Source organism: Corythoichthys intestinalis, chromosome 2, assembly GCF_030265065.1.
Source record: "Corythoichthys intestinalis isolate RoL2023-P3 chromosome 2, ASM3026506v1, whole genome shotgun sequence".
Lineage (NCBI taxonomy): Eukaryota > Metazoa > Chordata > Actinopteri > Syngnathiformes > Syngnathidae > Corythoichthys > Corythoichthys intestinalis.
The window spans coordinates 18539637-18564207 of record NC_080396.1 but is presented as its reverse complement, the minus strand read 5'-3'; the positions used below and the strand labels follow the sequence as shown (position 1 = coordinate 18564207).

The 24571-nt window shown below is 37.6% G+C and overlaps 1 protein-coding gene across 1 annotated transcript in view; it reads right to left on the bottom strand.

Annotated features, from left to right (window-relative positions):
* The window catches only part of prkcz (protein kinase C, zeta), a 144534-nt gene that overhangs the window by 70344 nt on the left and 49619 nt on the right, over nt 1-24571 (bottom strand). The window contains exons 5-10 of the mRNA XM_057821922.1: nt 14189-14274; nt 10184-10315; nt 7866-7956; nt 7015-7070; nt 3078-3272; nt 451-548 (exon numbers count right to left, since the gene is read on the bottom strand). Of these exons, the coding sequence (XP_057677905.1) occupies nt 451-548; nt 3078-3272; nt 7015-7070; nt 7866-7956; nt 10184-10315; nt 14189-14274 (658 nt within the window). The remainder of the gene's footprint in view (nt 1-450; nt 549-3077; nt 3273-7014; nt 7071-7865; nt 7957-10183; nt 10316-14188; nt 14275-24571) is intronic.

Here is a 24571-nt window from a genome sequence, read left to right as displayed (position 1 = left end):
TTGAAAAATAAACATCTTTATGAAAGCGCACTCCTGTGGAAAAAAACTTCATTTCATTCAAGTTCAAAGATTATTTCTATATACAAATTAAAAATAGCCCTGTGAGAAGTTCATATAATTTAAAAAAAAATCATCGAGACGTTAAGATATATAAATCCCTGCCTCCGAAAAGAATTAGAATTGAGAATCGTTCGGAACAGGAATCAAAACGTGGAATTGGAATCGGAACCGTTCAATTTCAAACGATGCCCAACCCTACTAATGACCTGATCCTACTTGAATTTTAACCTGTATTTCCAATATAGGATCTCGAGTAAACCTACTACAACAACACTACAACTAAGTTTTGTCAAGTGAATCATACAGTACATATACTATCCTCAGGGCAACAGTTCATGAATACCTAGCAAGATATATTTTTTCATTCTTAAGAGGTGTTTGCGTTCTTACCGACTTTCCGTCTGGAAACAGGAATGGAGGCCTACTAAGAATGGATTTGTAGAAGCTTGCTCAAAGACATGCTTCTCTGTCTGCACCCAGTCAATATCCTGGAAAGATTACAAATAAAGGTTCAATACATGTTCACAACCATGAAAACCCTGTATGATTAATCCCTTGATGCCTGAATTTACATTTAAGTCAGTGGCTGCCATTGACGGCGAGAGACATCCAAACCAATTTGACTGGGGGGGTTTGCTGCCAGATCTCCCAGTCAAGATGGAATGGATGTCTCTCGCCGTCAATGGCAGTGAAACATAATCACTTATTGCCAGCCATCACATTTGAAATAGATTTGAGCGAGGGGGGTCGTTCAATCGCTGTCAGCCCCCCAGTCAAAAAGCCTCATGAGGATAAGTGGCTCAGAAGATGAATGAATAATAATTCAAAAAAATAAAACAACAAAAAAAGGCAAATCCTAAATTAACAAGAAAAAACAACAACAAAATAAATAAAAATAGAAATTAATTTTAAAGAACATTTTTAGAATAACAACATTTAAAAATGAAAGTTTTAATTTCGTAAAATAAACAAAGACACTCTTCTATTCATTATTTTTTGTCTTTTTCAAAATACATGTTTTGAAATTATTTTTCCATATTCATTTTTTTTTTTTTTTTTTTAATATTCTATGATTTTTTAAATTTTTTATTTTATTTTAGGAATTTCTCATTCTTAGCTAGCTGTGTTTTCTAATTAAATTTTCTACATTTAGTATTTTTTAATTGCTATTATATTCTATTATAATTAATATTATAATGATATAATATTAATATTAATATCATATGTATGTACTTATGTCTTCCTCAAATACTTTATGTATATTTGTTAAATGTAAATTCAGGCAGTTTGGGGTTAACAAAGATTTTAGGATTACAATGTAACATTTTTCATCTATTATGAATTATAGCATTTCAATTTTATAAGTAAGGATTTTCCTCTCAATTGCAGCTGTCAAAATATACTCTGATAATATATTCATTAAAATATTGTATGTTAGCCATGTTAATCAGATTTGCCTAATTAAAGTTTAGCTGTACAAATCTTCAGCCAATAATTTGAGGTTTCTTCTTAAAATTGTCTCTCAGCTGATTAGTTAAATATTTAATGAGCTACAACTCAGTGTCTCTGAAACGTATCAATGCTGGATCATGTACGGCAGAAGAGAGACCCTCTAGTGTGCTTGTTTTCCCAAATTCCTGGTCATTTCCCAAGTACTCGCTGAATGTATAATTATGCTCATTATGCCATAGAAATATATACCCCATTAGTAATTTTGTCTTCCTTATTACATGCTAGTCATTTTTGTGCAAAGCTTGTTACAAACCCACTTTGATGTCAGGAACTACAGCGCTGCAGAGATTAATAATTCAACTGATGTGTATGTATATCGCCATGAATAAATAAAAACAAGATGTCTAATCGAACCAATGGGCAGACATATACGTATATACTATAGTATACGATAGTTGGCTTTAATTGGGGAAATTTTCCTTTTTAGTGAAGAAAATGTGTGGTGGTCTTTGTCGTTATATACAATTAGAAGTCAATCAATAAATAAAAACAGTATATAGAAAATACAAACAAATATTGAGCGTGTATATTACTTTCATTTGTCATGGCAAAGATTTTCGGATGTTTTCTTGGCTTGACAAAGTAAATTTCTAATAGTAAGTTAAAATATGTTATGGTCTTCTCTTTTTTCATTCATGCATGTATCGATGTTGGAGCACATTGTTTATTTCATTTGTAGTCATAATTTGTCTTGGGCACGTGTATGAAATCCTGGCAGTTTAAATTTCCCCATGCTGACGCTGAAGGACTCCATAGTTGACTAACACTGCCACCTAGTGGCTTTCTAGGACGGTTGGAGGTTTTACACAATTTGGCGATTGAAAATAATCATAAAAGATTTTTTTTTTCTTAAAAAAAAAAAAAGAGAGAGAGAGAGAGAGAGAGAGAGAGAGAGAGGAATAAAAGTAAATATACAACATTAATTATAAATATATACCGGTAGTTTAAAAAAAAATATATATATATTAAATACATTTTTTTTAAATTAAGAAATTTATTAATTCCTTTTTTCTTAAACTTATTTTTGGTTTTGGTTTGGTTAACTTTTTTTCTTTTCTTTTTTTTTTACAATTTTTATTTTAAAATATTCATTTTTAATTAATTTAGTTCTATTTAATTTAATTTAATTTAATAAAAACATTCATAATTTTATTTTATTACATTTAGGATTTAGTTATATTATAGTGATATATATTATAGTTATATTTTAATTATTATAATGATCGTCATTATGTATTTAATGCTTTTTAAAATTTGTTAACTCAATCACTGCCATTGACACGGATAGCTGTCCAATCAAACTTGGCTGCCAGCGATCGAACAATCCCCTCCCTCGAATCCGTTTCAACTGTGATGGCTGGCATTGAGTGATAGTGTTTCACTGCCAGTGACGGCGATAGATGTCCAATCTGACAATTTGACGTCTATCGCCATCAACGGCAGCCAATGAGTTACATGTAAATTAATGTTGATTTTAGATAAAGATTTCCATCGCACACCCTCACCTCATCGTCATGAACCAACTCCTTCTTCACCACCTTCATGGCATAAACCTGATCATTCTTCTTTAAGCGAACCAGCAGCACCTTGGCGTAACTGCCACGCCCAATAACTCGGATCAGTTCGAAGTCTCCTAACCCCAGGACAAAGCCTTGAGACAGCTTGATGCCATCAATTCCATCCACCACTGATTTTATGTCCTTCAGTGAAATAGAGAGGACAAAGTCTCAGTGTACTCAAGGATTCGATATACAGTGCATTGCATTCATGTAGTTTTTATTTGAATATGTCTTGCTTTTTTTTGTTGAATACATAAATAAAGGTATGTTAAAACAGGCATTACTGTCACTGTAAATAAAGTAAATAAAAAATGAGCACACTCCTCTATTATTAAAACAGTGAAGCCAGTTTGTTTTTAGTTATGGAAAGGAAAAACATTTGAACGCGAAAAAATGAATGACAGTATGTGCCAATAACTATGCTTTTACTGTATTCATTAGTGTGATGGATTGCTGTAAAAGCAGAGTACACATTTTATGAATATATAGCACATGTACTTACAATCAATGATGATTCTTATTCACAAATACTAGTCCTTCTAAAAAAATTAGCATATTGTGATAAAGTTCATTCTTTTCAGTAATGTACTGATAAACATTAGACTTCCATTAATTTATATTCATTATACACAACTGAAGCAGTTCAAGCCTTTTATTGTTTTAATATTGATGATTTTGGCAAAAAAGTCAAGAAAAACCAAAAATCCCCATCTTAAAAAATTTGCATATTTCATCCGACCAATACAAAAAAAGTGTTTTTTCAACCTTCAATTAATTACAGTGCCTTGCAAAAGTATTCGGCCCCCTTGAACCTTGCAACCTTTCGCCACATTTCAGGCTTCAAACATAAAGATATGAAATTTAATTTTTTTGTCAAGAATCAACAACAAGTGGGACACAATCGTGAAGTGGAACAAAATTTATTGGATAATTTAAACTTTTTTAACAAATAAAAAACTGAAAAGTGGGGCGTGCAATATTATTCGGCCCCCTTGCGTTAATACTTTGTAGCGCCACCTTTTGCTCCAATTACAGCTGCGAGTCGCTTGGGGTATGTTTCTATCAGTTTTGCACATCGAGAGACTGACATTCTTGCCCATTCTTCCTTGCAAAACAGCTCGAGCTCAGTGAGGTTGGATGGAGAGTGTTTGTGAACAGCAGTCTTCAGCTCTTTCCACAGATTCTCGATTGGATTCAGGTCTGGACTTTGACTTAGTCATTCTAACACCTGGATACCTTTATTTTTGAACCATTCCATTGTAGATTTTGGCTTTATGTTTTGGATCATTGTCCTGTTGGAAGATAAATCTCCGTCCCAGTCTCAGGTCTTGTGCAGATACCAACAGGTTTTCTTCCAGAATGTTCCTGTATTTGGCTGCATCCATCTTCCCGTCAGTTTTAACCATCTTCCCTGTCCCTGCTGAAGAAAAGCAGGCCCAAACCATGATGCTGCCACCACCATGTTTGACAGTGGGGATGGTGTGTTCAGGGTGATGAGCTGTGTTGCTTTTACGCCAAACATATCGTTTTGCATTGTGGCCAAAAAGTTCAATTTTGGTTTCATCTGACCAGAGCACCTTCTTCCACATGTTTGGTGTGTCTCCCAGGTGGCTTGTGACAAACTTTAAACGAGACTTTTTATGGATATCTTTGAGAAATGGCTTTCTTCTTGCCACTCTTCCATAAAGGCCAGATTTGTGCAGTGTACGACTGATTGTTGTCCTATGGACAGACTCTCCCACCTCAGCTGTAGATCTCTGCAGTTCATCCAGAGTGATCATGGGCCTCTTGGCTGCATCTCTGATCAGTTTTCTCCTTGTTTGAGAAGAAAGTTTGGAAGGACGGCCGGGTCGTGGTAGATTTGCAGTGGTCTGATGCTCCTTCCATTTCATTATGATGGCTTGCACAGTGCTCCTTGAGATGTTTAAAGCTTGGGAAATCTTTTTGTATCCAAATCCGGCTTTAAACTTCTCCACAACAGTATCTCGGACCTGCCTGGTGTGTTCCTTGGTTTTCATAATGCTCTCTGCACTTTAAACAGAACCCTGAGACTATCACAGAACAGGTGCATTTATACGGAGACTTGATTACACACAGGTAGATTCTATTTATCATCATCGGTCATTTAGGACAACATTGGATCATTCAGAGATCCTCACTGAACTTCTGGAGTGAGTTTGCTGCACTGAAAGTAAAGGGGCTGAATAATATTGCACACCCCACTTTTCAGTTTTTTATTTGTTAAAAAAGTTTAAATTATCCAATAAATGTTGTTCCACTTCACGATTGTGTCCCACTTGTTGTTGATTCTTGACAAAAAAATTAAATTTCATATCTTTATGGTTGAAGCCTGAAATGTGGCGAAAGGTTGCAAGATTCAAGGGGGCCGAATACTTTTGCAAGGCACTGTATATCAGCTATCCACTCGATACAACCCTTTTGCAGAAATGACTGCTTCAATGTGGCATGGAGGCAATCAGCCTGTGGCACTGCTGAGGTGTTATGGAGGCCCAGGATGCTTCGATAGCGGCCTTAAGCTCATCCAGTATTGGGTCTGGTGTCTCTCAACTTCCTCTTCACAATATCCCACAGATTCTCTATGGGGTTCAGGTCAGGAGAGTTGGCAGGCCAATTGAGAACAGTAATGCCATGGTCAGTAAACCATTTACCAGTGGTTTTGGCACTGTGAGCAGGTACCGGGGTCATGCTGAAATATCACGAAAATCTTCATCTACATAAAGCTTTTCAGCAGATGGAGGCATGAAGTGCTCCAAAATCTCCTGATAGCTAGCTGCATTGACCCTGCCCTTGATAAAAGACAGTAGACCAACACAAGCAGCTGACATGGCACCCCAGACCATCACTGACTGTGGGTATTTGACACTGGACTTCAGGCATTTTGGCATTTCCTTCTCCCCAGACTTCCTCCAAACTCTGGCACCTTGGTTTCCGAATGACATGCAAAATTTGCTTTCATCTGAAAAACATACTTTGGACCACTGAGCAACAGTCCAGTGCTGCCTCTCTGTAGCCCAGGTCAGGCGCTTCTGCCGCTTTTTCAGGTTCAAAAGTGGCTCCAGCACACGCCTGTGCACAGTGGCTCTGGATGTTTCTACTCCAGACTCAGTCCAGTTTCTGCAGGTCACCCAAGGTCTGGAATCGGCCCTTCTCCACAATCATTCTCAGGGTGCGGTCACCTCTTCTGGTTGTGCAACGTTTCCTGCCACACTTGTTCCTTCCCACACACTTCCCACTGAGGTGCCTTGATACAGCACTCTGGGAACAGCCTATTCGCTCAGAAATTTCTTTCTGTGTCTTAGCCTCTTGCTTGAGGGTGTCAATGATGGCCTTCTGGACAGCAGTATGGTCGGCAGTCTTGCCCATGATTGCGGTTTTGAGTAATGAACCAGGCTGGGAGTTTTTAAAAGCCTCAGGAATCTTTCGCGGTTGTTTTGAGTTAATTCGTTGATTCATATGACTAGGTTAGTAGCTTCTTTAGAGTACCTTTTCATGTTATGGTAATTTTTTGAGATAGTGATTTTTGGGTTTTCTTGACTTTTTTACCAAAATCATCAATATTAAAACAATAAAAGGCTTGAACTACTTGAGTTGTGTGTAAGGAATCTAAAATATATGAAAGCCTAATGTTTATCAGTACATTACAGAAAATAATGAACTTAATCACAATATGCTATTTTATTTTAAAACTAGTACCGGTACCTGAAATAAAAACTGCATTTTGAAAACAAGTTTCCCCATTTTCTCATGTCAACACGAACTGTGTCAGTCCAGAGTCATCAAAATACATTAGTCAATTGACCTCACTGTTCCAACAGTTAAAGAGGGGAGTCTCCACAAATTTATAGTATTTCATGATCCTTACCTCTGCATCTGTCTCTTCTATTTTGTCCACTGTACAATTGTGTGGTAAATACAGTCCTGCAATGACAAATACACACACAGAAAATTCGATTTTTTTTTTCTTTTTTTACAGATGTTTACTAAATAAGTGAGTATGGCTTTAACTTAAATATGGTCCTTACTTCATGACTCATCTAAAAAAAACTCACCTTTTTAAACTGGCTTTTAATTTGTAATTCTTTTCTCTATTGTTTTGTACTGCGCACATTGTGCGAGCCTTTTCTTTGTCTCACCTGTAAAGCGTCTTTAAGCACCGGTAAAAACGCTCTATAAATAAAATGTATTATTTATTCATTTATTTATTATTATTATTATCTATGACTGGATCAATGTTTGTATGAAAAATTCTTCTTTGCTATGAATATAAAGCCATCAAATTTTATACAGAAAGGAAAGTAGTAAACGAGTGAACCCTCACGTGCAGTATGAGAATGCACGTTATGCAAATGCGCAAATCTGTAGCCTCAAATTACTAGAATGATAAACCAAGGACCACCTGTGCACAAAACTGGAGGAGGAAAAAAGTTCGATTTTTCTTGTCCAGCAGAGGGCAATGGAGTCCAGCTAGCCAGCGCTTGCACTAAACTAGGTCAACCCACAGGGGCTCTCGCATAAATAAAAGGGGCCCCCAAAAAGACAGCTAGATTAGTTCACTGTGTTTTGAATATTTATTCTAAATCCAAGAGTAATTTATACGCAATTACGCACAGTATCCTAAATCATTTTTTTTTTCAGGTACAAAACGTCCCATTTGTTTCCTTAAAACAAGACTAATAGGTTACAGCAGTCAAGTTTCATTTACAAGCGTCTTACTTCCATCTCTGTCCTCTGTGTCATCCAGTGGAAGGTCCACCTCTTCACTCTTTGCATCTGAAGGGGGCTCCTGTGAGGGCATAGCTGGATCCTGAACAAAAAAGAAAGAGAAAAACAGACTATTCAACCCAACACTGTTCTTCAAATATGCATACAAAATCCCCTGTTTACCACTGTAAGACATAGCATTTTTTTTTTTTTTTTTTTTTTCTGTTAAAGACGGGTTCTGAACAGTGAACAGAAAGGATGCACTAATGTTGGGTTGCCTCTGGTAGTGCATAAAACCATTTCATTAATCAGTCATTTACCCGAGACATCATGCAGGAATCAAGATCTTGATTCCTGAGGGGTGTCAAACGATTAAAAATGTTTAATCGAGTTAATCAGAGCTTAAAAATAAGTTATTCATACTTAATTGCAATTCAAACCATCTCTAAAATACGCCTTATTTTTCTGTAAATTATTGTTGGAATGGAAAGATAAGACACAAGATGGATATATAGATTCAACATATTGTACATAAGTACTGTATTTGTTTATTATAACAATAAATCCACAAGATGGCATTAACATTATTAATATTCTTTTTGTTAAAGGAGCCGATGATAGAAAGACTTGTAGTTCTTAATAGATAAATGTTAGTACAAGTTATAGTAATCTTATATTAAAACCCCTCTTAATGTTTTCATTTTAATAAAATGTGTAAAATTTTCAATCAAAAAATAAACTAGTAGCTCGCTATTGTTGACGTCGCCGAGCGGTGATGTCACATTGGCTCCCTGCCGTTCTTCCACAGTGTCTTTAACTACGTAAGGTAGTGACTGAAATACGCCACAAGGTGTCAATGGCGAGTTTTAAATTACTTAGAAATCAAGCCAATGACTGTGTTTTGTCCCTCGACTGACTCTGTAGTTCCCATCCATTGTACTTCACGGTCATTTGAGTGCTGGCTTCACAACGTACGAGACCTAGTTTGTATATTGTGACTAAATATTGCCATCCAGTGTATTTGTTGAGCTAAACGAAATGTTTGAATGAATTGACTTTGACCAAAGTCTGAGTAAGTTTTATGTGTATTTTGCATAGCTATTTTGATTGGGAATAAACATGATTTTTTTTAGGGATAGGAATATTATTTTTGTTGGGCTTTCACTAAATGATACTTATATTTGTTGTGAAGGAGTTGCCGAAGCTTATGCCAATTAACGGCGCGGTCCAATGAACGCCTGTGTCCACTTGCCTTTCTCTGCCTCTTAGCTTTCAATTTGCATAAAACGGCGTCATGGTGATCTGTTTGAGGCAATGCATGAGCGGGTCATTCCGCGCATGCGTTAAATGCGTCAAATATTTGAACGTGATTAATTTAAAAAATGAATTACCGCCCATTAACGCAATAAATTTGACAGCACTACATTATGGCAAAGAGTTGTGGTATGATTAAAGGGGGGAAAAAAGCAATTGATTTCAAGGACAGATTTTAATTAGTGTGTAAATTCCTGCACAAATGTGCCGTAAACGCAACACCCTAATACTAGATCAAACAAAGGACATGTATTTCAGTCCTCTTGAGCTAGATTTGATGTTTGACAACCTCACCTCAATGCAATTACAATCTAATACTGAAGTACTTGATTTTTTTACTTTATTCTAATAGTTACAATTTAATCAATGAAATTATATGACTAATTTCAAGAAGTAATATACTTTATCTAATACTTTTTGTTTTCAGGTGACATGATGATTAAGTCATTACCACAACATTTCTTAGTTTGAGGGCTGTTTAGAGTTTGCATGTTTGCTTGCTTGGGTTTTCCCAGTGACACCCACATTCCAAAATCATGTTTTTGTATTTAAAAAAAAAAAAAAAAGTTTAATTAGTAAAAATAAATAAATAATTACTATTAACTTGTTGCCCGCCACTGACAACGATAGATGTCCAATTGTTGTTCAATGTGCCATTGACGACACTAGAGGTACCATCAGTTTTGACAGGGAGGGCTGACAGGGATCGTCCACTGTTAGCCTCTCTCAGTCGAAATAGATTGGACCTGGCACTGTCAGTGGTAGCCAATGAGATAATTGAGTGCTCTATAAAGGGTTAAGAACCTAACTTGACCGTAGGTACGAATGTGAGACAGAACTGTGCTCTATAGGTGTTGTATATACCCTTGAATTTTTGGATTATTTGTTTTCCATATATCCCTAATTTGGCTGTTAGACTAAAGTGTAGCACAACTAGCAGTTATGAGAGAGATACTGAATAATGCATGAACTGTGCAATAGTCACCAAATTGCCAACTAACAAGGGACTGACTCACCATAAGCCTTTGGCAGGTCTGAGGGATGAGTCTGTGACAGCGCTTATGGACCAGCAGTTTGCAGTTGATACACTTGTAGCCTTGTCCGCCAAGCCCCCATATCCTTTCACTGCAGTGGCCACAGTAGGCTTTCTGTGGGTCGCACACAGGGCACGATACAGTAAAGGATTAGTTTTAGAATCAACAACAAAAGGACAATAATACTGATGATGATTATTATGCCAGCATACATGATTAGCAAGAATAAAAATCCATTAATATTCATTTACTAGTAAATACAATTTCAACAATTTGCATGTTCAGTCTCTCAGAACTGCAGTGTTTGCCCCAGTACTTTATAAGCCTGTCGGGCGGCAAGGCTTTTCTTGCCCCCCAGTCTCACCCAGGCTAAAACAGTGCTTCTACAAAAAAGTATACATGTTTCAACAGCATTTTACAGTACGGTTACTATACGGTTTAAAGCGCGAGGGCAGTATCTAATGGTCTATACAAGGGGTCCTCAAATACAAATCTTGAAGGTCCACAATTATTTTTTTTCATACAAGTATGGGTCCATTTATTAAAGTCAGTCAAGTACAAGGTAGGTCAAAGGTGGTAAAGGTGGCTTTCTTTTGACCAAACAAAAATACAATGTACATTCTGATTAAAATAAATTAACATTAACATTTTTTTACTTAAATAAAAATACCGAGAAAAAAAAAACAATAATTATTGACAGCACATTTTGTAACTGTAAAACACTGTTAGACAAAACAAAAACAAAAAAAATGGGCAAGTAGTACAGTACATGTTCACTTGTTCAGAACATAAATGACAAGCTCTGTCATTAAGTTGCAAACATAACAATTATTGACAGTAACTTTAACTGTAAAACACTACTCAATGAGAGAAATGGCTTTTGGGGGTCACAAAGCTGTTTACTCACACCATCAGCCAGTACTTCAGTGCGTCTTGTGGTTGCTAAATCTGAGAGTAAGCTTTGTTTTGATTTTTTTTCTCTTTGAACATTGCTGTCATCACTTCAGTCATACACATTTATTATTCCTCCATCAGAGAACGGCTTCTTATGTTTGGCCAATACCCACGACACTCTGAGTGAGCACTCCGTTGCAATTTGTTGTTGTGTCATAGATTTAACAATAACCTTGCTTGACTCTTGATATGACTGCTTCAACCTGTTAATTTCTTTCCTTCTCAGGTTTGATTTAGGAGGAAACATCTTCAAAAGAGCTGTGCTATTTAACATAATGGCGTTTCACATTTTCACTTTTTATCAGAACAACTGTCTTTAAGCATATTAAGCACATAGGTTTGGTACTTGCAGTTGGTAAAATTGACGCATATTTGTCATTCCATTCCTCATTGAAACGGCGATTTTCGTTGTCCACTTTTTTTCTCTTGGTCAATTTTGAGCATGCCATTTTGTTAGATTCGGTCTTCTACTGGTAGCATGTGTGGTGTTAGTGAACGTTGCTTAACATTGTGATCTTGAACGTTGCCTGCGTGCAGCGAGAGTGCCAGGGTAACGCGGGGAAATGAATAAATAAATAACATTTGCTCACATTATTACTCACGTTCTTGAATGAAAAATAAAGTACACAACAGCATGTACAAACAGATTGCAAATTGTCGGGTGTGACTCGTGTTTAAGGTTGCTGACGGTCCGTCCACGCTTGCTAGTAGCATGCAGGCTCTCTCAGCCAATTAGCGCATCCATGCACGCTCACTCAGCCAATCAGCGCATCCATGCAGACTCTTTTAGCCAATCAGCGCATCGTTGTCATAGAGTTGACAACAGAAGTAAGAACACGGAAGATATTTGACAAAAAATGAAACAGAATTTAGCGAGAGAATAGAGGCGCATAGCGATATATCGGCGATTCATACAAATGATATAGTTTGAAAAAAAAAAGTATTTTATTTTTTTCCATTTTTTCGTTCGTCCGTGGGTCCGCAGTGAGGAGTGCAGTGGTCTTTTTTTTTTTTTTTTTTCCATTTTTTAAAAAGTGGCTTTTCTAAAATCAATGAAACTACAATTGTAAAATACTGTATAGTTGGGTCCCCTACAGAAACCATGTGTTTTGACTGTTAAGATTTATGCGACACACCTTGGCATTAACCACAAAATGCAATTAACACCAAAGCCAGAATACAGTCTAGGGATGTACCGATCCAGGTTTTTGCACTTCCAATCCGATACCGATATTGTTTTGCACTTCCAATCCGATACTGGCCAATACCGATTCCGGCCTATCTGAGCATGTGTTAAAGTTTAAAGTTATTTAGCCTCCTTACTTAGTTGTCAGACTCATGTTGAAAAAGGTTTTAGTACTCTTGATAACAACTAGCCAGCTGAATTAGGTGAGTTTGAATAACACACAACGGTTGGTAACAAGAAACTGACCTGTTTATTCAGTGACAAACACAAAAGATTATAAATAACAAACAGAAATGGCATAGTCAGTCAGTAAAACGTGCAAATAATATTGGAAACTGTCTTAAAAAAGCAAAACACACCAACAACCTCAGTGGAAAATCCCAAAACCCCCCAAGCTATTAGATGCTTTTAATGTTTCGTGCATTAGCTACAAAAATTGTATAAAAAGCCTCGCAGGTTTAAATAAACGACTATTTCAGTATCAAGATAACATTTTAAAACAGTAAATAAAAGACTCAAGTCCCCATTCTGTATCAGCAGCTTTAAACTAAATTCAATTCATTTAATTTTGCGAATCAACTGTTAAAGTTGTTAAAATTGCTCCCATTATTCCATAATTTCCCTTCTGTCTACTTTCGACATGTGAGTATTTTAGATAAAAAGTTAATTAGGTTCGCTTGGAAGGTTCACAACAGCCTACTAGGGAAGTCTCCTGCTTTAAGATGGCGGCTGTTTACTAACGCAACTAGTTTTCAATACTTAAATGATGCTAACGCCGTCGAGTCTGTCAACGTGCATCTAGTTCTATATACATATGATATCTATTATCTACAGTAAAACGATGTTGACGTAGTTTGTAGCGGCTGTCAGCAGCAGTCAGCTATTCTTGTGTTTTTTATCCGGCGGCATGAGTTGAGCTAAAGCCGTGAGTAGAGCATTGGCATTACAAGCATGATGTTTACTCTCGGGACGCAATGCGGTCCGTTTCTCATTGTGTCCCGAAGACCGCGCTGTGTATTAGTTCCGCTTTACTTGACATATTTCAATAATCGGAATTTGGATGTTTGTGAATCGTTCTCGAATCTTCCACTGCCGAATCGCTCAAGAATGTAATGACGGCTGGGCATGTTGCACCGTGGTTCTAAGTGTTGGATTGTGCGTCTTTACTCACGAGAGATAATGGCTCGTCATCCAGAATGAATTCTTCGGCAATGACTCTTGTTATTCTCTGGGCTTTGGGACTGTCGAGTGCCAGTTTGTCACGCATAGCAAAAGTTTCTGCCAGTGTTAGTTGCGTAGGACCTTTCTTTTTGTCTTCGGTTTTCTTAACATACTTCTTATATTGTTTGTGGTGGTATTTCGCTAAATGCTTGATTAGGTTGGTTGTATTAAAACTTCTTACAGCTTTACCACCACGCTTGACTTTATTTCGGTATATGTTGCACTCTGCCTCTTCGTCTTTGTCGTCCTTTAAGGTGAAATGATTCCACACAGCTGACATTTTTACCGATAAAGTCTCTCGGTAAATTGGGAGATGGTAATGTAAATGTAGTGTGTTGAAGGTGTGCCGTAAAATGCGGACCGGATTTTAGGGAAACTGAAGCAAAAACTGGAATGGATTATGTAAAACGGTGCGCTGGAAAACCCGGACCGGATTTTTTAAAAAAAAACGGGATCGGAAGTCTGGATCGGAATTTTTCCGTGTTGGCCGATCCGATACCGATGCGCATTTTTTTGCCCATATCGGCGTCCGATCCGTATACAGTCTATTTATACAGAATTAACATTCACAGTTCAAGTATTGAAAAAATTACAGTGAACAGTGTAAGCATGAGACAAACACTTGCCGTGTTAAAGCGCTTGGCCTGGAAGAGGTGCCCGTTGACCCGGTAGAGTTTCCTCCATCTTCTAGCTCCTTGACGATAGATTGATTCTGGGTTAAAGAAGACAAAATTTAAGATGTGAAACACGATGCCAGAGAAATGAAATGACTGGGGTACAGTGAACAAGAAGGATGAATATGCAGCAGCAATTTGTACAGCTTCCTCAAAGTGCATTTTGAGAGCAAGCCGAAATTTTGAACAGTGGGGGCTGGCTGGCATTCAGTTTACAAAAGGTCAGTTTGCCTGAAAATGTTATGGTGTATTTTGAGTTTATCCAGAAAGTATAGAGAGGAGTGACTGCTTAACAAAATCAGCTCAAGAAAAAAACATCTTTATATGCAATCATGAGGTAATGGTAGTTTGATGATAATAATAGAATAGACCATATGCGCAGATACAGCTAGTCTTAAAGGGAACGTCAGACTTAAACACTTGTAGGCTCTAATAAGCCACAATTAATATGTTATTAGAAACACATACAGTATATTTGCCATTGATTTAAAAATCTATAATATTTAGTACGTTTTTACACACGCAATGCACGCTGGGGGTGATGATGCGGTTGGGCTGGACTGGGAGAATAGCATTGCTAGCTAGCAAGCAAAGCTAGTATGACGACTGGCATGATTTTGTCACATGGTGCTGCTGTCAGATTGTTTTGTTACAGAGCTATGGGATGAGTTCCCAACGTCGTACCTGCATCCAATTCCAGCTCATCAGCAGTGTCTTTAAACCGATCCTAGGCAGCTTGCCGAGAATTGTCTTGTTGCCATTTGACAGGTTGTATATCCCTTTGTTGCTAGTTGCATTGTTTTTTTTCCATTTGTCTGCTTCTCACCGCGGTTTTCCCTCTGATTTAAAAAAAATTTTTTTATCCTGATCTACTGTCATGGACTCATTATGTGTCTCGCTTTTTGCGATCGCGCTGCCTGAAGTGAGCCGCGTTTTCTAATCCCATGGTCAAGCAAGCCGCCTTTCTTTTCAGTTGTGTTTCCCTTTCAGGTTTTACCATACAGAGACAGACTTCGCATGTGGGTTGCGATTGCTTTATAAAGAAAATCATGATTCTATCATGACGCGGAAGTATAGCCCTGTGGTTTACGCGCTCGTCTGTCTCACGGAAAACACGGGTTCGAATCCCCCTGGAGACCTTCATTTAATTGCTTTTGCTGCTCGTTTTGTGAAATATCGACATTGCTGTCCTGCTCATGACTTTTCCGCTCGGGTTCAAATTGGAAGGGCAGAACCGACGACATGTTTACGTAGCTAAAGACTGATGCTAGTTGGTTTTTTTTGGACAATCTGGAAGTCCGGCAGCGCCGCCTAGTGACGTCACCGCCCAGAGTGCATTGCGTCATCAACAACAATGGCGACCTACTAGTTAAACTAACATTACAAATTTTATTAAAACGAAAACATTATGAGGGGTTTTAACATCAAATTATTATAACTCATACTGACATTTACCTTTTAGGAATTACATATCTTTCTATCTGTGGTACCCTTTAAAAAAATAAAAATACATGGAACAAATGCAAACATAGGGTTGCAGAACTTGCAAATAACACAATACTCTATTTCTGAGCTGATCAAAATGTGTAAACATTTATGTTTCATGCTACAGGATAAAATCAAAACAACCTGAGTTGACCTTGTTGGTTAAACAACATAAGTCTCTGACCTTATCATTCACACAAATTATTTAAAAGCTGCTTCCCACATGCCACTCACTACTAATGGATCTCAAGCTGGTTGGTTATTCTGCTGGTGCCTGAGTCTATCCATGTAAACATTTTTTTAGGCCAATAATGATGTAGTAGTAACCAGAGTAATCTTATATTGCTACCTGATCTTATAAACATTTTATTAATTCAAATGACGAATAAAAACAGCATATGTGCATTGTCTTTTATGCTTCGTATGTTATTGGCATTATCCCAAGAAGAAAGGTGAACAGGAAAAAACCTTCTAAGAGCTGAGCTATTAAAACCTCATGTTCTTGAGAGCAAGGGACACACTGACCTATTTTATAGCTACTGGATGCTGTCAAGACAGTGAGCATGCCACAGAGTGAACAAAGCCAGACAATAATTAAAAAATAATACTACACCTCCAGATGCAAGGGTCAGTGCAAATGGTCCTGCCATTTTCATTCCAGATTATTTGAAGAAGAGATGACCACTACAATTTTAGTACAGTAGTTTATGGGGGTAGCCGTACCATTGGACAATGGGGGTACTACGACTATTACACTCTACAGCAGGACATTTTTCAAGGGCTTGACCCATTTCCAGAAATTGTTTCTTTTTCACAAACACATGGCCTCCACCCTGATAATGAAAATTATATGGGAGGGGCATGGCTGGGGGGCAGTAGCAGAAAGGAAATACACAATTTTCTCCTACTGAGTGGAAGGCATCAGTATACTAGTTCGCGATAGTCTTTGAGTGGGTACAGTAGAGGACGTAGGTTTGCATAAGGACGGTAGGGACATGACAGTACCAACTTTTCAGGATGCTCAGTTTGTGCCCACCCACTTTTAAGAAACCTTATTTGCATTATATAATGACTTCAGTTATAAAGGTAATTTAGATTATCTTCCCATATGTTGTAAGGATAGAATTGACCTTGCTATTATTAAGTGAAATATTTTCATTATGTTCATTCTTACATTTAACCCTTTTTACTGGCTGAATGTGCCTGTCTCAGTCCCTGAGCCCCGACAGAATTACATGTCGAGGACATGCCGCCTCCTCCACCCCCTTCGAAGAGGAGGGATATCAGAATTTTTTTTCCGGGCAGCAGCAGCAGCCACTGTAAGTAATGTTAAAAGACGTCAATGTTGTGTAGGTAGGGAACACGAGACTAATTTTGCTCCTGAAAGTCTGACCTGCATCAGAGATAGCATAACATAAAACTGTGAACTTGCTAACCGGCAAAACTCGAGTAGGAAGCTGCTTAGAAGTGTGCTCCTATATGTGTTTTGTACTGTTAACGTTAATTAAACTGAGAAATAAAGTGAACTCTGCTGAAAACTAGAAGTAGAAAAATGTGAGCATTTTCTACTACATTATTTATTCAGGAATATTTTTCATTTGCCGCCTATGCAGACATTTTTTTCAGATAATCATACATTAATCATAATCAAGGTGAAAACTAGTGCTGCAACAATTAATCGATTAACTCGAGTATTCGATTAGAAAAAAATATTTGAATGAAATTTTGTTACTTCGAGTTCAATTAAAGTGGCGTAATGGTTTATTTTGAAAGTGTTTGCATTTAGTTTTATTGATTAGGGTGGCTACACTGCCCTCTGATCGGCCTCATTTTACATGGCTGAATCCAACTGCTCCCTGTTAAGACCAATGTAAACCAAGTTTTTGTTTGAGCTAAGGTTTTTTAATGCATTCGTAATTTAGTTTATAGGTATATTTAGCCCTTTTTTGTTGGAATAAGTGTCTGAAGCATTTGTTAAGATTATTATATAAAAAAGCAGTAGCATTTTATAGCATTTAAGCTAGCGGACTTTTGCTATGTAAGTTAGCCAATTGTTATTTTGTTGTACATAGAGCCTCATTGAAAAAAAAATGATACCGTTTGAGGCCCAGCACAGGCATTTTAATTTTTCATGTTCCTTATCTGATTACTAGATTATTCGAACTGACTTTTTCAAGTTTGAATGACAGCAAGTCTGAAGTCATGGTGTTCAAACCAAGTAGCCAGGCCTCCCTGAATGTTGACCTCGGTTCATTGTCTCCGTTTAAGAATTATGTCAAAAATCTAGGGGTCCAATTTGATTCTGATTTCAAATTTGAGAAGCAGATTTCTTGTGTTGTACGGGACTGTTTTTATCAGCTTCGCCAGATTGCTAAGGTGAAATCTATTGTTTCACGCTCTGATATGGAAAAATTGATTCATGCTTTTGTCATAACTCGGCTGGATGACGGCAATTCTTTGTATGCAGGTGTCGGTCGGCGGCACTGGCCCGTCTGCAACTTGTACAAAACTCTGCTGCTCGACTCCTAACTAGAACCCGCAGGCGCGAACATATCACCCCGATTTTAGCATCTCTTCACTGGCTCCCAGTACATTACCGAATACATTTTAAGTAGGGCTGTCAAACGATTAAAAATTTTAATCGAGTTAATTACAGCTTAAAAATTAATTAATCGTAATTAATCGCAATTAATCGCAATTCAAACCATCTATAAAATATGCCATATTTTTCTATAAGTTATATATATATTCTGTAAAATAAATTGTTGGAATGGAAAGATAACACACAAGATGGATATATACATTCAACATAAGGACTGTAGTGAGCATTTCACTCTACTGTCATTTAAATCTGTCCATGCTGTCCTCACTCCGAAGCGTCTACTTTTTCCAAAGCTAGACAGCTAGTGAACGACGCCTTAATAATCAGACTTCTTCCTTTTTCATCTGATTTATAAATAAAATGGCCTCAAACCATTGTCCTCTTTAGACCGTCGTAAAAGTACAAAAAAAAAGTACACAAGCATTGCATTAGCAACAACGTTAGCTTAGCATGCTATACAGGTTCACTAAACATAAACAAAAAGCGTCTCATACAAAAAATATAACATTTCGCTTACTAACATAATATGTACATTCTTTACAACAACCATACTTACGGACAAATCTTGTCCAAGGATCATATAAGCACAACATTACAACGTAGGCGTCAGCCCGAGACGTCGTGCAGCCATATTGAACTGGCAAGAAAACAATAAACCATGTTGCAAAGCGACCACAAGAGTTCGCTGTTAGACAGCACAAAAAGACTTGCTGTAAAACTTACCAAAAGGCAGAATACTGTCTGAGCGGGACATGTGCGTTACTTGCGTCAAATATTTTAACGTGATTAATTTAAAAAATTAATTACCGCGCGTTAACGCGATAATTTTGACAGCCCTAATTTTAAGATATTATTTGGTTTTAAATGTTTGAATAATCTTGCGCCGCCATATCTGTCAGAACTGCTTCAGCCTTACAGTCCAACCAGAACCCTCAGATCAGCTGACCACCTGCATCTAATAGTCCCAAGATCAAGGCTGAAGCTTAGGGGTGACCGTGCATTTGCAGTGATGGCGCCCAGGCTGTGGAACCATTTACCACTTACTATTAGACAGGCCCCCTCACTTACGGATTTTAAATCACGCCTTAAAACATTTTATTTTTCTTCAGCTTTTAATGTGCAATGACAGTTTATGACCTCGTCTTTTATTTATTTTATTTTATGTGTTTGTTTTATCTTTCAAGGTTGACTTATTTTGCTGTGTTATGCTATGTAAAGCACTTTGGTCTCCTTGGCGGATTTTTAAATGTGCTATACAAATAAAGTTGATTGATTGATTGATTGACTAGTTCATCGATTAATCGACTACTAAAATAATCGATAGCTGCAGCCCAAGTAAAAAGTAATTACAGTATTTATTAATACCAATTTAGATATTTTCCATAATCGCTCAAACCACTGATGCATTTTAGAGATGAAAATAAGGGAGAAGATAATGAAAGAGAAAACTATTTCAAGCAATGTACTGTATTACTCTTGTGAAGAACAATGAAGGCTAACATGTAGTTCAATGTATAGGTTAAGTTAAATCCAGACATTTATTCTGGAAGTTTTCAAAATGTTTCTTTAGTAGTTTTTGAAAACAAAGTTTTGAACTGAACAGTGTATCACCTGAACCAATACACATTAAAGTTAGTGTAGGTCAATACAGATTCTTTTTTTTTTTTTTTGCATTGATCATTTAGCCGATCAATTAATTAGGTACCTATTTGAGAGAACTGCAGCCCTGACACCTGTTCACCCTATTTGTTTGGTCTTCTTAATGTCCTGTCCTCAGCAAAAACTTTACATGCAAGTTATGCTGTTATATTGTCCCTACCAATGTTGAGACAAAACCTAGGCCCTTGGCTACAATATACTAAGAAAGACTATACTATACCAAAGCTTTAGTAGATTGCAAATGGCATTATATCTGGATGCGCTCTTCCTCCTAGCAGAATCCAAGGGCAATTGAGTGTGATTCTTGAGGGGTTCAACAGCTTTAAACAGTTTGTTGTCAGGAAGCAGATTTGCCTCTCACCAACCACTGTTCATTTTTTTGTCTGTAACGGGACACCAACTGTGACCCTCAATGTCTCAATTACTGTATCACATATTCATCAGCTTTCATTGTTTTATTCACAAAGTTATAAATAAAACAGTCTAGCAAACAGACTCACAATAGTAGCACTCTATGCATCATCCTCCACGAACCAAACGATAGCACTCCATGGTTTTTTGAGGGGGTGCCAAAAAGCATTCAATTACAAAATAACAAAATCTAACAGTGAGATAATACAAACTAAGTCTAAACTAACACTTTGGACAAATACTGTCAAATATGTGCATAACCAGACATCGTCTCTGTCAAAACATCTGCATTATTTTGCGATTAGTGGTTCAGTATCCAAGTTTATTTGTACAATTCATTTTCATTCCAGTTAATAGAAAGTTCTATTGAAGATCTCTAGGCCAGCAGCTTACATGTGACATGACCTATTACAATTTTGTACGTACATGTGCCACAAGGTTTAATTGGAACAGTTGTTTTAAAGACGTGCAATGTGCAATTTGATTCATCAAGATTGAGTTCAGTCGTCTATTTTTAGAACAGAAATTGGACTGACTAGTACTGCCAGCCCTAACAGTTTAAACAGGTCGTCTATTGCTGTCAATGGCAATGAGGCATTATCATTCACTACAAGCTCTCACTGTTCAAATGGATCGGACTTCTATCGCCAACAATGGCAGCAATACATTCGCAAATCTCAACGCTATGTCTACAAATGCAAGGTAAAATACTACCATGCAACACAAAAAAGTGTCTATCAACAGAAACAGAAAAATAAACTAAAAAGGAAACCAATTGTCCTAATATGTGAAATGGATTACTATGTTTTGTGAATAACTGCTGACTACAGTATACCCTGAGTTTTTCTGTAGAATATTCGATTACTGGGCATGCAAAGGCTTTTTTAGGAGTGTATTTGTATGTGTGCGAGCGTATTGATATTGATCAGTCTGGCACTGCTAAAGATGCCACAGGGATGAATCAACTATTTCCATTTCAGCACATCGTTTACTAGAAAACACATTTACAGTCTTTAAAAACGATGTCATCATTGTTTACATGTCCATTTCAGAGAACAACTGACACAAGAGATGACCAGTCACAAATACAGTATATTAGATGACAGAAGCAGTGACGAAGATCACAAGTGAATGATAAATGAAGTATGTTTGCATTTCATTGGGTGTACGCCACAGTATGTCACTAGCCTTATCTTGTGAGACCTTAACAAAAACAATGAGATGTGTCATCAAAGTAACTCATTTCCCACCTTGGCTAAATGTGTAGTCAAAACTGGCAACTACAGTGGGGCAAATAAGTATTTAGTCAACCACCAACTGTACAAGTTCTCCTACTTGAAAAGATTAGAGAGGCCTGTAATTGGCAACATGGGTAAATGTCAACCATGAGAGACAGAATGTGAGAAAAAAAAACAGAAAATCACATTGTTTGATTTTTAAAGAATTTATTTCCAAATTAGAGTGGAAAATAAGTATTTGGTCACCTACAAACATGCAAGATTTCTGGCTGTCAGAGGTCTAACTTCTTCTAACGAGGTCTAACGAGACTCCACTCGTTACCTGTATTAATTCCACCTGTTTTAACTCATTATCGGTCTAAAAGACACCTGTCCACAACCTCAGTCAGTCACACTCCAAACTCCACTATGGCCAAGACCAAAGAGCTGTCGAAGGACACCAGAGACAAAATTGTAGACCTGCACCAGGCTGGGAAGACTGAATCTGCAAGAGGTAAAGCGCTTGGTGTAAAGAAATCAACTGTGGGAGCAATTATTAGAAAATGGAAGACATACCAGACCACTGATAATCTCGCTCGATCTGGGGCTCCATGCAAGATCTCACCCCGTGGCGTCAAAATGATAACAAGAACGGTGAGCAAAAATCCCAGAACCACACAAGGGGACCTAGTGAATGACCTACAGAGAGCTGGAACCACAGTAACAAAGGCTACTATCAGTAAAACAATGCGCCACCAGGGACTCAAATCCTGCACTGCCAGACGTGTCTCCCTGCTGAAGAAAGTACACGTCCAGGCCCGTCTGCGGTTCGCTAGAGAGCATTTGGATGATCCAGAAGAAGACTGGGAGAAACTGTTCTAGTCAGATGACACCAAAATAGAACTTTTTGGTAGAAACACTGGTTCACGTGTTTGGAGGAGAAAAAATACTGAATTGCATCCGAAGAACACCATAACCACTGTGAAGCATGGGGCTGGAAACATCATGCTTTGGGGCTGTTTTTCTGCAAAGGGACCAAGACGACTGATCTGTGTAAAGGAAAGAATGAATGGGGCAATATATCGAGAGATTTTGAGTGAAAATCTCCTTCCATCAGCAAGGGCATTGAAGATGAGACGTGGCTGGGTCTTTCAGCATGGCAATGATCCCAAACACACAGCCAGGGCAACAAAGGAGTGGCTTCATAAGAAGCATTTCAACGTCCTGGAGTGGCCTAGCCAGTCTCCAGATCTCAACCCCATAGAAAATTTGTGGAGGGAGTTGAAAGTCCATATTGCCCAACGACAGCCCCAAAACATCACTGCTCTAGAGGAGATCTGCATGGAGGAATGGGCCAAAATACCAGCAACAGTGTGTGAATCGCTTGTGAAGAGTAACAGAAAACGTTTGGCCTCTGTTATTGCCAAAAAAGGGTACATAACAAAGTATTGAGATGAACTTTTGGTATTGACCAAATACTTATTTTCCACTATGATTTGCAAATAAATTCTTTAAAAATCAAACAATGTGATTTTCAGTTGTTTTTTTTTCCACATTCTGTCTCTCATGGTTGAGGTTTACCCATGTTGACAATTACAGGCCTCTCTAGTATTTTCAAGTGGGAGAACTTGGTTGACTAAATACTTATTTGCCCCACTGTAACTGTCTGCCATTTCCTTTCGAGATGTTGACCTGCACTAACCCACCCCAACGTCACAATTCTCGCTTTATTATTCACCACTGTGACTGCACACTCCTTACCAGTGTTGTTTTTTAATTGGAATTGGAGTGAGACTATAACATTAAAATGGATACAAGAAAGGCACCAAATCATACATCACACACGATTGCAACCTAAATTTAGCAACAGCGTTAATATCCTTAGCGCTTCTGATATGTTTAGTACTTGCTGTAAACTTTCCTATACAGTATGTAATCAGGTGATAAACATATCACAATAACCTACACAGATTATGCAGTACTCACAGTAATTGTGTTCTACAGCAACCAAATGAACTGATGAGGGCACAATAGTGCAAGTAGTGTTATAGTCTGTAGGCTACTATTTGTTTCTGATTTGCCTCAGGCTTCTGTACCTATGACTTTAAAGATTCAAAGGTTCTATCACTTTCAAAGCCACTGACATTCAGGTCAAACCAAAACTAAGATAACAACAACACTCAATTACATCAACAGCAATGAAATTTTTGAGGAGAATAATCGCCTGATCACTACAATGCACATGCACTGTACTACACTGCACACAAGATGGCATAACAGGTTATATGAGTGACAATGTTGAGGCATTTTATTAAAATTGAATTTTGAGGACTGTTTTCGAGGCAGGGCTACATCCATTGATTGGCACACATCCTGTTAGACTGATAGGCACACTCTGGTGTGACACAACTCGGGACACTGAACTTGGTTCATTGCCTACCTATTTTCTGCTGCTACTTTAAGTACATATGTGTTTGTTTGTTGTTTAAGGGAGGAAAGGAATGAACTTTGAAGTGACCATATTATTCTAACTCAATGTATTTGTTCATAAAAGTTATGCTTATCTTATAAGAAGCAATCCCCCAGCAAAACAGAATCTTGGACTCATATCCGTTCATTTGCTTCACCAGCGTTACACCAACAGGGAGGTTTGAGCAAGCATTTTCAACATTCCTTTACAGTGATGTTGTGGAAGGCTGTTTCTTGGCTGGAAAAATAGCATTATCACCGTAACCTTTAGCCTTTTTTCTTTATCATTACTCACAGGAATTTATACCATAGCCAAGCTAGTAACTATCGACTTTTAACCTTAAATCAACAGTAGACTAAAGGCAACATTATCGGTGGGCAGTGATTTTGCTGCAACTTGAGGGTCTTTACTGTATATTTATCCTGCTGTCCAATAAGGAGGATTAAAATGGAAGTCCATAGATTTAGGATTCTTGTATTCAATGGAGTGTG